The sequence below is a fragment of the Marmota marmota genome, unplaced genomic scaffold, assembly GCF_001458135.2.
Source record: "Marmota marmota marmota unplaced genomic scaffold, marMar, whole genome shotgun sequence".
In the NCBI taxonomy this organism is placed as follows: Eukaryota; Metazoa; Chordata; class Mammalia; order Rodentia; family Sciuridae; genus Marmota; species Marmota marmota.
Genome location: NW_025999895.1, coordinates 3,617,626 through 3,628,323, shown reverse-complemented (window position 1 = coordinate 3,628,323; position 10,698 = coordinate 3,617,626). Strand labels below are relative to the sequence as shown.

Genomic DNA, 10,698 nt, shown 5'->3' with positions numbered 1-10,698 from the left:
AGGGCAGGGTTCCTGTCATGTGACCCCAGCCGCCCGCCCTCCCAGCGCTGCCTGGAGTGGCGGCGGCAGCCAGAGGAGGGGGCGCCTCGGTGGTCCCCAGGTGAGCTGGATGCAGAGCCTGGTGGAGGAGGAAAGTGGAATAATTGAGTCTGAAAGCCTGGGGTGGGGTGTCATAACCGCTGCAGAGGCGGCCTTGGGGTCCCCTGCTCCCCTTCCCACGGCTGGGGCTGTAGCCACGCCTCCTCTCCTGGGTCAGGTGAGGGGCCCTAAGCAAGCCCAGGCCTGGGAGGCTGGGTGACCAGAAGGAAGACAGAGCGGGGTCCCAGGACGTCCAGAGCTGGGGTGCTGCAGTTTGCCGCATCCTAGAACTGTCCCGGCTGGCAATAGGGTGTCTTCCTGAAGGGGAATGGGCACATGAAGAGGGGCGAGAACGTGGTTTTGCAAAGGGTGACCTGCAAGGCCTGTGGCCACAGGTGACTAGGGAGTGGGAAGAGCGGGCATGTTCTCTGACCTTTCACCCCATTTGACAGATGGGGAGACTGAGGCCCTATGCCATGTGTCGCTTTGAGAGGTGGAGCTGGACTTAATTCACATCCTGACCCTGCAGGATTCTCTTTTCACTCGGGGCATCCCTGGGCCAAGGCCCCGAGGCTCACCACCTGGCACCCACATTCTTCCTGGGAGCAGGGGGACGGCCAGGATGCTGCGGCAGTGGTCGGGACAGTCGGGGCAGGCCCCGGGGGAGGCAGAACCCCCGCCTGCAGGCGAGGAGCTGTGGGAGCAGGAGATGGACCGGCTCTACGCCTCCCGGGCGCCGGTGCGGACGCTGCCCTATGCCATCGTGGACAAGCGCTTCATCCGGTGGGTGGCCGGCCGGGCGGGGGCCGTGGGAGTGGAGGGCCTCCAGGTGGCCCAGTCTGATAGAGGGTGGAAAACCCCAGCAGCCCGATGGCGCCCTCTGCCTGGCGGGGTGGGCAGGACGGGTGACTCAGGGGCGTCCCGTCGCCACCCCATCCCAGGCACCTGCGGGAGCCGAATGGAGTGAAGAGCTCGTGCTGGCAGCGGTGGCAGCGCAGGTGGCAGATCGCACGACGACGCCTGGGGGAGGCGGCGCACCGGCTGGCCCAGGGCTTTGGGCTCTGGGAGGGGGCTCTCTACGAGATCGGAGGTAGGACCCACGACGACCCCTACTTCCCACCTCCTATCTCTGGGGTCCCAATATCCAGTTTCGAAAGGAAGAGGGCACCATCCCTCCGGTCATTGCCGGGGTCCACCCGCAACGATCAGCCCCTCCACCCTCTCTCTCACACACACACCCTCAGCCTCCCAAAGGCAGGTGCAAACCACGATGGATGACAGCACCCTCTGGTGGCCCCCGGAGGTACTGCGGGGAAGCCTCGTGCAGGTCAGCGAGCTGGGCACCCCCATTGAGTGGGCTGATAGGCACTCCAAGCCCATGCCCTGGCCCAGTCGGATCCCAGTCGGTGCACCTGTGTCTCCCTCGCCCGCCCTGCTCTTCTCCCCACAGGCCTCTTTGGCACCGGGATCCAGTCCTACTTCACCTTCCTCCGTTTCCTACTGCTGCTCAACGTGCTGACTGTGGGGCTGACTGCCAGCATGGTGCTACTGCCCCTGGCCTGGCTCCGCCCCCCGGACCCAGGCCCCGCCCAGAACTTGAGTGAGTACTGCAGCCGCCCCCTGATCCTCTGGGCACACCCTGGCATGCTGCCTGTGCCCAGCCTGGACTACCCTGCCTTGACTTTTGCATGGCACACTTCAGACACATCCACAGTGTCAGGGTTGGGGCTAGACTCACGAGGGCAGACTGTTGCCCTTGCCCTTGTCATGGAGACTTCTCTCTATTGGTCTCTCCCCCTCCTCAACAGCCCTGCAGTGCCCTGGCAGCCACCAGCCCCAGATTGGCATTCCGAAATTCCACAATCAACTTTGGAATGTTTTAACTGGCAGGGTAAGTGGGGTCACCCTGGCCATGGTCCAGGGGTCCTGGGAGGCTCCTGCCCCATCCAAGGACTCTTGGTTTCTAGAGAAAGGTCTGCCACAGAGGCTGGTGGGGCCCACAGTGGGGTCAGAGAGAGGCTGGCCTCCCCTGGGCCTGCTACATGTGCAGCACAGACCCACACACACCTGGGGCCCTCAGAACACAGCTGGGGTTGGGGGTTCAAGGAACAGGAGCCCATAGCGTAAAGTCCAGGCCTTTGGGACTGGAAGCCATCAAGTGGCCCTCAGGGTGGACCCCTAGGTCAGAATCCTGGCTCTGTTCCCCAGAGCTGACCCTGAGCAAGTTGCCTCACCTCTGAGCCTCTGCAAGGTGGGAGCAGTCTCACCTGGTGGGTTACTGTGGGTGAGGAGTTCCCCCTAGGAAGGGCTCAGTACAGAGCCTGGACGCACCTGCTCGGGGTCTCCTTCCTCGTCCCCAGGCCTTCACCAACACCTATCTCTTCTATGGCGGGTACCGGGCGGCGCCCGAGAGCAGCTCTGCATACAGCATCCGCCTGGCCTACCTCCTCAGCCCACTGGCCTGCCTGCTCCTCTGCTTCTGTGGGACCCTACGGCGGTGAGTAGACCGTCTGCCCTGACACCCACTCCTGTGGTGGGGACCCTCAAGATAGCAGATAGACCCCCGTTTCCTACTCAGTAAGGCTCCTGGTGGTTCCTCAGCCCAAACTCATGCCTCCGCAGCTGCAGACCTCAGGAGCAGGGGCCACTATGTCCCCAGCCCCACACACAGGCCTCCCATGCCCAGCCCAGAGCTGGGCCACTGCTAAGGCCGAGGGGGAGGCCCCTCCTACAGCAGTCTGTGCCCCCAGGATGGTGAAGGGGCTGCCACAGAGGCTTCTCCTGGGCCAGGACTACAGAGCGCCTCTCAGTGCCAAGGTCTTCTCCTCCTGGGACTTCTGCATCCGGGTCCAGGAAGCGGCCACCATCAAGAAGCATGAAATCAGCAATGAATTCAAGGTGTGTGCAAGAGGGAACCGAGTGTGAAGCAGTGTGCGAATGAATCGTGTGTGCGTGAGGGCATGTGTGAGCGAGTGTGTGTTTCACAGGCAGAGCTGGAAGAGGGCCGGCGCCTCCAACTGGCGCAGCAGCGGTCCCCCACCCAGAGGGCCTGCCACCTGCTCACCTTCCTGTGGGTCAACGTCCTCATCGGGCTCCTGGTGGTTGGGGCCATCAGTGCCATCTTCTGGGCCACCAAGTACTCGCAGGACAAGAAGGAGGTACCTGGCAATTGCCTTCCTTTCATTCTGCCAGGACTGAGGGAGGGGACAGGAATCCCACTGTGCAGACTGGGAACTGAGGCCCAAAGAAGTCAAAGCGGCCATGACCTTGTGGTCTGGCCTGTGGATGTCCTGTTGACAGAGCTCTGGATCCTGCCTGTACCCATGTCATGTCTAAGGGGCCAGAGGGGCCGGGGAGTGGACGGGGTCCTGCTCTGCAGGCTCCCTGACCTGCTACACCCCACAGGAGGACCTGTTCGTGGTACTACAATATCTCCCCCCAGGGGTCATCGCCCTGGTCAACTTCCTGGGTCCTCTGTTGTTTGTGTTCCTGGTCCAACTGGAGAACTACCCCCCCAGCACCGAGGTCAACCTCACCCTCATCTGGTAAGCACACCCTCGGGGGCTTGTGGGACGAGTCTGTCTCCTGCTGTCCTGGCTGTCATCTGGCACCTGGGGGTCCCAAACCGGGAGGCTCCCTGTGTTAACCACTGCACCAGAGGGCAGGCAGGTGGGCTTCCTCGGCCCCGAAGGAAGCCTCCATTCTGGACCAACCACCAGCCATTTAGAGGGACAGGGGCTTTTTGTCCAGGAGACATTGCAACAGGCTTTGCCCACTTAGAAAAACACAGCACAGGCACACAGCTCCCTGAGGGCTTTACACCCCTAACTTGACAACCAGCACTCAGCGTGAGAAGTCCCTACCACCCTCATCCCCGTTGGGTGGACAAGGAAACAGCCTCCCAGGGTGAAGTGCCCAGCCAGGCCTGACCTCAAGTTGCCTTTGGGTACAGGTTCAAATGCAAGCCCTCCTGCAGCCCATGTTCCTTCCTAGCTCAGCACTTGGTCCTGTCTCTGCTCCAAACTCCTCCCAAGGACTCCTCCTGGACAGGATCCTGAGCTCCAGCGGCTTCTCCTTCCTCCTGCTACCCGACCCTCTGGGACCTGCTTTTCCCTCTGCTTTCCTCACATCAACTGTGGTTGGCCTTGAAACTTTATTTTTGTAGTAGGTTAGAAATGTGCGCATGGGAGCTGGAGATGCAGCTCAGTGGTAAAGCGTTTGCCTAGCGTGCGTGACACCCCGAGTTCAATCCCTAGCATTGCCCAAAAAAAAAAAAAAAAAAGAAAAGAGAANCAAGCTGGGAGCAGAGCGGCCACACCGCTGCCCATACCCAGGGGGTGCTCCTGTTCCACACACACTCAGGCCATGCAGCCTCCCTGGCTGGGGGACCCAGCTCCAATCTAACCCCGAGGTTGTGTCCGACTGGAGGAAAGGCTCCTGAACCCCTCAATGAGTGGGTGGGGCAGGGAAGCCTGGTGGTGGTGGGTGCTGACCGCCCCCTCCTCTGCACCCAGTGCTGGGAGAACGCAGTGGGCGAGGAGCTGTACAAGCTGATCATCTTCAACTTCCTCCTCACCGTGGCCTTCGCCTTCCTGGTCAGCCTGCCTCGGAGGTGAGCCATGGGGGGCCCCCAGGGAGGATGCCCCAGGGCTACCGTGGGCATGGTTGGGGATGGCCAGTGGACACAGCCAAGGTCAGCCAGGCATTTCCATGTGGGCGAGGGTGTAATGGTCCCTGGCCATGACTGATGTGGCCCACACACCCCTCTTGCCTGGTGGGCACGTGGACACCCCCTGCCAGGCTGCTGGTAGAGCGATTCTCAGGCTGGTTCTGGACTTGGCTGGACCGAGAGGAGTTTCTGGTGCCCAAGAATGTGCTGGACATCCTGGCAGGGCAGACGGTCACCTGGGTGGGCCTCTTCTTCTGCCCCCTGCTCCCCCTGCTCAACAGCATCTTCCTGTTCCTCACCTTCTACATCAAGAAGGTGAGGGCACCCAGTTGGGTGGGAGCAGGAGAGCTGGGCTCCCCCTCACTTCCTGGGCCTCAGACTGGGGGCCGCTGCCTGACGATTCCTGCTCACCCTTGCTCACCCCCAGTACACCCTCCTGAGGAACTCCAGGCCTTCCCCACGGCTCTTCCGTGCCTCCAGCTCCACCTTCTTCTTCCAGCTGGTGCTGCTGCTGGGCCTGCTCCTGGCTGCAGTGCCCCTGGGCTACGTGGTCAGCAGGTGAGAGGAGGACTGGGAGGCCGGCAGAGGCAGCTCCTCCCTGGGGCCCTGACAACTGTGTCTCCACCTCTCCTTCTCCAGCACCCACTCCTCCCGGGACTGTGGACTCTTCACCAACTACTCAGCCCCCTGGCAGGTGGTCCCTGAGGTGGTGGCCCTGTGGCTCCCGCTGCCTGGCCAGCGTGCCCTCAACTACCTCAGTTCCCACGCCTTCAGCTTCCCCCTCCTCATCCTGCTCAGGTGCCTCAGGGTGGAGGACCCCTGGGAGGGTGCCCTTTCCCTGGGGGTGGAATAGGACTGGCAGCCCCTGGCCAGTCTCCTGGGATCCAGAAACCAGACAGGAGTTGCCCGGGGAAGCAAGTTCCCCAAGAGAGGTGGCCTGGGGGTCCTCACGTGCCTCCCTGTAAAGCAGGAGCCTCTGGGCTCGGCTTCCTGTGTCAGGGGAACTGCAGAACCCCCCCCCCCCGGGAGGGGGCGAGAGATGCTGTCTCCCCTTGAGGAAGAGAGGCCCCTGTGGTGGGAAGGGTGGCTGACCTTGCATCCCTGTCCTCCCCAAGCCTGGTCCTGACCGTGTGCGTGTCCCAGTCCCGCGCCAACGCGAAAACCATCCATGAGCTCCGGAAGCAGCTGGTGTCGGTGAGTGTCCGCTGGGCTGGGGAGGGGACATGGACTTCAGAGGACACCCTCTCAGGGGTGTGGGGCCTGAGGCCTGGGACCGACCCGAGGTTGAGGTTGTCGGGGGTTTTATCCTGGTGAAGAGGGTGACCTTGGCTGGGGGTAAAGACAGGTAAGCGGAGGGAGCAACCGGTTCCACTGGAGCAGGACTTGAAGCTCCTCCACCCTGCAGCCTGGGAGCGGGGGCGTGGCCTATGGTCACTAGGAGGCGGTCTTGGGAGTGGTCTAGGGCGGGGCCTCTGGTCGCGTTGGAGGAGGGGCCTGTGGGCGGGGCCTCAGACACGTCAGGGGCGGGCATTGGAGAGTAACCTGGGGATGGGCGGGGCAGAGCCGAGGCTGGGAACTGGTGGGCGTGGCCTTTGGCTTTGGCCCACAAACGCCTCTCGCTCTCCGGCAGCAAGGCCGGGAGAAGTGGCACCTGGTGGAGGACCTGTCACGGCTGCTGCCAGAGCCGGCCCCGAGCGATTCTCCAGGGCCCGAGTCCCCTCTCTCCCGAGCTTCGCGCCCACGGTCCTTCTACCCCGGTTTCCCTTGCCCAGGATCCCCGGGCCCCAGGGCCCCCCGACCGGGCCCTTCCCGGGTTGTTCCCCCTGGGCTGAGCCCCGGGTGTCCGGGCCCCTCCTCCAGATTCCGCTACCCCAGCGGCGGGGCTCTGTAGCGCGGACCCCACGTGCCCTGCCTGGACCCACTTCCTCCCCAGGCCCTCTTAGCCCATGCTCCAGAGCCCTGGTGACCACTGCCCCTCCCTGCTCCCGGGCCTCCCCCAGAACTCCCCAGAGAGGGCCAGCAGGAAGACATACGGAAATTTCTATCATCTATATTTTTATCTTATCCCTTCGAGTTTCCTTTTTTGTTGCTGTTGACGTTTTATAATACACACGTATATTAGTATGTGACGGCTGAAGGTAACTTTCAAAATACATCAACTGGGAGTGCTCAGAAGTTGCTTACCCAACGGTGTACTGCCGTAGTTTGGAACCCTCTCCCTAGGCTGGGCCTCCTGCATGCCACCCACTTGGCCCTCCACATGTAGGGAGCCCACAAAGGTCCCGGCCATGGTCAACAAGGGGCAGAGCTGGGATGTGAATGGACCCAGAGGCATGGGCTGCAAGGCCACACTGGACCCATATGAGAGGCCATTCCAACCGTGACCACAAGGGCTCACTGCAATGGGAGGGTGTTGTCAGCCCCTCCCTTGAAGGCTCCTCACTGTCCCATCCTCTCAAACCTGTGTCAACAAGGGCACCTCAGGAAGCCAGAACCCAGCCTTCCACACAACCTGTCCTCCAGCCTGCTCACTGAGCTGACCTTGATCCCCGTGAGGTGAGTGGGAGCCATGTGCTGTGAGTGTGGGCTGCAGGAGCTGGCCTGACCATCACAGCCCCAAAGGCAGGGCTACTGAACCCACAGTTCCCAGCCTCCGAGAACACGACCCTGAGGAGCTGTCAGGAGCTGGCCCCTCCCAGCCACTCTGAGGTGTTGGTCCAGGCACAGCCAGGGGCATTAGGACTTTAATTCATTTATTGAGGATCAAATCCAGGGCCTCCCAGGAGCTAAGCAGAGACTGTACCACTAAGCCACCCCTTCGGCCCCTCCAGACTTTTTAAATCATCCAGGGGTTTCTCACATGCAGCTGGGATGGAGAACTGAGAAGGGAAGGCCAGAAGGAGCCCAGGATATGGCTGAAAATCCTCCAGCGTCTCCCTGCATTTCTGCCTGGACACCATCCAGGCAGCTCTGGCCCGATGGCCTGGGGCTGGGGGCTTCTCATGTGATCATGAAGACTTGGCCAGTTCAGCTCCTCCTGCTGCCAGAGGCCTCCCTGAGCGATTCTCCAGGCCACAGTCCCCTCTCCCGAGCTTCTCACCCATGGACCTCTGCCCCTGCTGACCACATGACCCAGCAGTCCAGGAGGGAACACAGATTAGGTGCTAAGTGCTAGGTCCTGGTCTGGGAGCTGCCTATGACACCCCGAGGAAAACCGACAAACTGTGTTCAGTCTACAGAGGGCCACTAGCCTGGCCCAGGTGAAGGTGGCATATGTTAATTAACAGGTCCCTGGACCCCAGCAGCAACATCTGGAAGCAGGTTAGAAATGCAAACTCTAGGCCCAGACCTCCTGCACCGGGAACTCTAAACATCAGTAATGTTTTTTTGTTTGTTTGTGTTGTTGTCTTGTTTGGGCAGTGCTGGGGTCAAACTCAGGTCCAGTGGTAGAGCAAGAGCTCAGGAACCCAGGAACCCAGGGTCTCGCACGTGCTAGGTGAACGTTCTACCGCTCAGCCCCAGCCCCAGCCCCAGCGAGTGTTTTAATGAGCCCTTGAGAGGAATGCTAAAGTGTGAGGACCTCTGTAAGGACGAAAAAGGGCCTGTCCTCAGCACCTCCTCCTCCCTTCCACCCAAGTGGACCTGGCCAACCACTGGGGACAGGCTTAGAGACCTGGAGGAATTCAGCCAATCTCGGGCCTCGGCTTGCTCATCCAAGACATGGGGAGGAGGTCCCACTCCTCTGAGTGGCCGGAAGGATTAAGTGAGCAAGTCCTGATGGACTGTAGCTAGAAGGGCCTCAGGGCTCCTTTTGCAGAGTGGCCTGAAGGAGCCCAATGGGAGAAGTGGGGATGGGACCCAGGACCCCTTGTAGTCAGGAAGACAATGAGGGGACAACAGGGGATGGGCCCCTTCCAGCAGGAGGGTTCATGAAGGAGGTGACAGTGGAGCCTCGGAAAAGGGAGGTCGGCGGAGATGAGGAGGTCAGAGCAAAGCCTGGTGTTGGAGCCCTGCAGGGGGCTGGGAGTGGGGTCCACAGGGCCGGAGTGACTTTCTGTAGAGGACGGGGAGCCAACGGGTTGTGAAAGGAGGACCCCACTCTGCCAGTAGCCCACAAGTGAGAGACCCCCCTGGGGATACGGCAATAAGCCAGGCTCAGGTCTCCTCGGGTGCACAGTCCACTGCAGGGGAAGGGCAGGAGTCCCAGCGCCTTCCACCTTGGCTGTTCCTGGACTGTCCCGCCAGTGGTGAGGGCTCTCCCATCTCTGTGGCCTCCTCGTCCCTCAGGCCAGGCAGCCTGCTGGGGCCCTTCCCGGAACAGGATGTGAGAGAAACAGGAGGCGGTGGTAGGGCCCTCTGCTGTGGGGAGACTGGCCCTGGGCGGGCAAAGTCACAAAGTGCCACTGTGTGGTGGGGAACTGGAGGGCTCTGGGGTCGCCCCAAACTCCCCTCGAGAGGTGACCTGCAGGTAACCAGCCCTTTCCCCTCTGCCAGATGGAGAGAGGCTCAGCCGGTGGACAGAGGGGCATCTCCCAGGAAATGACACCCAACAGAAGGGTACACAGGTGATCCCCAGAGGCCTGAGGTGGGGCGGGAAAGTCCTGGGTCCCACCAAGGCCCAGGGAAGATGTCCCTGGAGCTGCCCATGGCCCTCCTCTGACCTGGAATCCCAAATCCAGAGAAGCTGAGGCGACTCCTCAGGGACGCGGAAGCTGAATACATTCCCCAGAGACGACGGGGGAAAGCACTGCTTCCTGGGCCTGTAGGCAGCAGACCGGCCTCCCCAAGAGACCTCTTCTGGGTCCCCCTGCAGGCCTCACGTCCTCCCCCAACCCACCCCCAGCAGGAACGAGAACAGACTCGACTCGAGAATGGGGATTTTGCTGGGAACTAAGAAAGAATACCCTTGTCCCCTTGGAGAAATGACAGGCACGTAGCTGAGGGGTGGGAGGCACAGGCTGCATCCTCAGGGCCATGAGTGGCAGGCCACAGAGCTGACTCAAGGTGGCTGGGGAGACAGGGCGCCACCAAGGGCCAGCACAGCTGGTCTGAGGACCCCTGCACTGACTCTCCCCGTTGCCCTTCCCACTGTTCCCTGAACAGGAGGGCCACCCCTCAGACCAGCTCCTGAAGTCACCAGGCCTCAGCAGCGCCCCCTGAGAATGGCAAGAGGGGGAGCCAGGGACAGGGCAGTAATTGGCCTGGGTCAATGGACCCTTGGGCCAAGTGTCCATTCCTGGACACATCCGTTACCCCTGGGGGCAGCCAGTGGTTGACCAGGCAGGTGCAGCAGGAGAACAGTGGAGACAAATGGTTACCTGACGGTAGGGGACGTGGTCCTTGAAGAAGCAGCATTTCCTGCCCAAGTCCCTGAACCTGGTCAGAAAACCATGAGCTGAGCAGGAAGTCATGGCGCACGCCGGTGATCCCAGCAGCTCAGGAGGCCGAGGCAGGAGGATTGCAAGTTCAAGGCCAGCCTCAGCAACTTAGCGAGGCCCTAAGCAACTCAGAGAGACCCTGTCTCTAAATAAAATATCAAAAATGGCTGGGGATGTGGCTCAGTGGTTAAGTGCCCTGTGGCTACCTTAGCAGCAGGCTGAGACGCAGGCACGTGTTCTCTTGCAGTGTTGGAGGCCGGTCCAGAGTCTAGCTGCAGGCAGGCCCTCTCCTTCTGGAGGCTCCAGGGCAAGCCTGTCCCTTACTCTCTCTTGGCTTCTGCTAGGTGTCCACCCGGGTCTCCTGTCCTCTTCTGTTAGGCTCCACCCTAATCCAGCATAGATTACTGAGGAGAAGTAAATCACTTAACTTGATTGCATCTGCAAAGACTCCATTTTCAAATAAGGGCCCATTCAGAAGCGCTCAGACATCATCTATCTTTATTTATCTATCTATCTATCTATTTATTTTTTGACACTGGGGACCGAACCCAGGAATACTTAACCACTGAGTCA

General features: G+C 61.0%; 1 protein-coding gene and 1 long non-coding RNA gene across 2 annotated transcripts in view; one reads left to right on the top strand and one right to left on the bottom strand.

The window, feature by feature from the left end:
* Positions 1–389: 389 nt before the first annotated feature.
* On the top strand, positions 390–6,871 carry Tmc8 (transmembrane channel like 8). The gene is given in 14 exon segments (XM_015504123.2): positions 390–861; positions 1,020–1,168; positions 1,529–1,678; positions 1,887–1,969; positions 2,439–2,575; positions 2,829–2,976; positions 3,066–3,236; positions 3,484–3,717; positions 4,545–4,690; positions 4,879–5,062; positions 5,175–5,305; positions 5,387–5,545; positions 5,863–5,941; positions 6,378–6,871. Coding segments are annotated over 14 exon segments (2,193 nt in total). The 5' UTR covers positions 390–700; the 3' UTR covers positions 6,639–6,871.
* Positions 6,872–7,483: 612 nt separating this feature from the next.
* Positions 7,484–10,698, bottom strand: part of LOC125614852 — a 4,053-nt gene continuing 838 nt past the window's right edge. Inside the window, exon 2 of the long non-coding RNA XR_007345422.1 lies at positions 7,484–10,123. This is a non-coding gene — a long non-coding RNA (uncharacterized LOC125614852). The remainder of the gene's footprint in view (positions 10,124–10,698) is intronic.